This window comes from Phytophthora parasitica (genome assembly GCF_000247585.1).
Source record: "Phytophthora parasitica INRA-310 unplaced genomic scaffold supercont2.404, whole genome shotgun sequence".
NCBI lineage: Eukaryota > Oomycota > Peronosporomycetes > Peronosporales > Peronosporaceae > Phytophthora > Phytophthora nicotianae.
In genome coordinates this window covers 1-565 of record NW_008649390.1, presented here as the reverse complement: position 1 = coordinate 565, position 565 = coordinate 1, and the positions used below count along the sequence as shown (strand labels likewise).

At 47.3% G+C, this 565-nt stretch overlaps 1 protein-coding gene across 1 annotated transcript; it reads left to right on the top strand.

Moving 5' to 3' along the window:
- Positions 1-288: 288 nt before the first annotated feature.
- On the top strand, positions 289-484 carry PPTG_20269 (hypothetical protein; the record flags this gene model as incomplete). The annotated part of the gene is made up of 1 exon (XM_008918968.1): positions 289-484. A coding segment is annotated over one exon (196 nt), but the record flags the coding sequence as incomplete, so codon positions are not given.
- Between the last annotated feature and the right edge of the window lie 81 nt (positions 485-565).

Here is a 565-nt window from a genome sequence, read left to right as displayed (position 1 = left end):
CCGCTATTGACAAAATCTGGATTCGCTATTGCATCAGCGTTACCCCAAGGGTAGAAGGAGGGGAGTGACAAAGCCGCATCAAGGAAAACACCGGTAGATAGAGGAAGGACATGTCGGAATGCATCGCACGACTGCAAGAACTTGCGATAGAAGATCGCTCAGTTGAACGTCGAGCTGTCGGGCTGGCTGTCATTTCGCGACGCATGATGTGTTCGCTTGTGGCTGAGGGCGAGCTGGTGAGAAAGGCGGCGCGCATCCGGCCTACATTGAAACAAAAAAGCTGGATAGGGTGGAGCATGTGCTCTTCTTTATCAACGACGACACGCTCGAGTTCGAGCCGCTGGACGACGTGGTCCACGCAGATGAAAAATGGTTATATGAGGACAAGGATAAGCGAAGTTACTTACTGTTTCCTGGAGAAAACCCTACACATCACATCCGGAAGAGCAAGAAATTCATTCCGAAGACCATGTTCCTAGCAGCCGTAGGTAAAACCCGTTATATTTTATATTTACACAAATTTATTAACTTTTAAACTTTATGTAATTAGATATAACCCGCATCG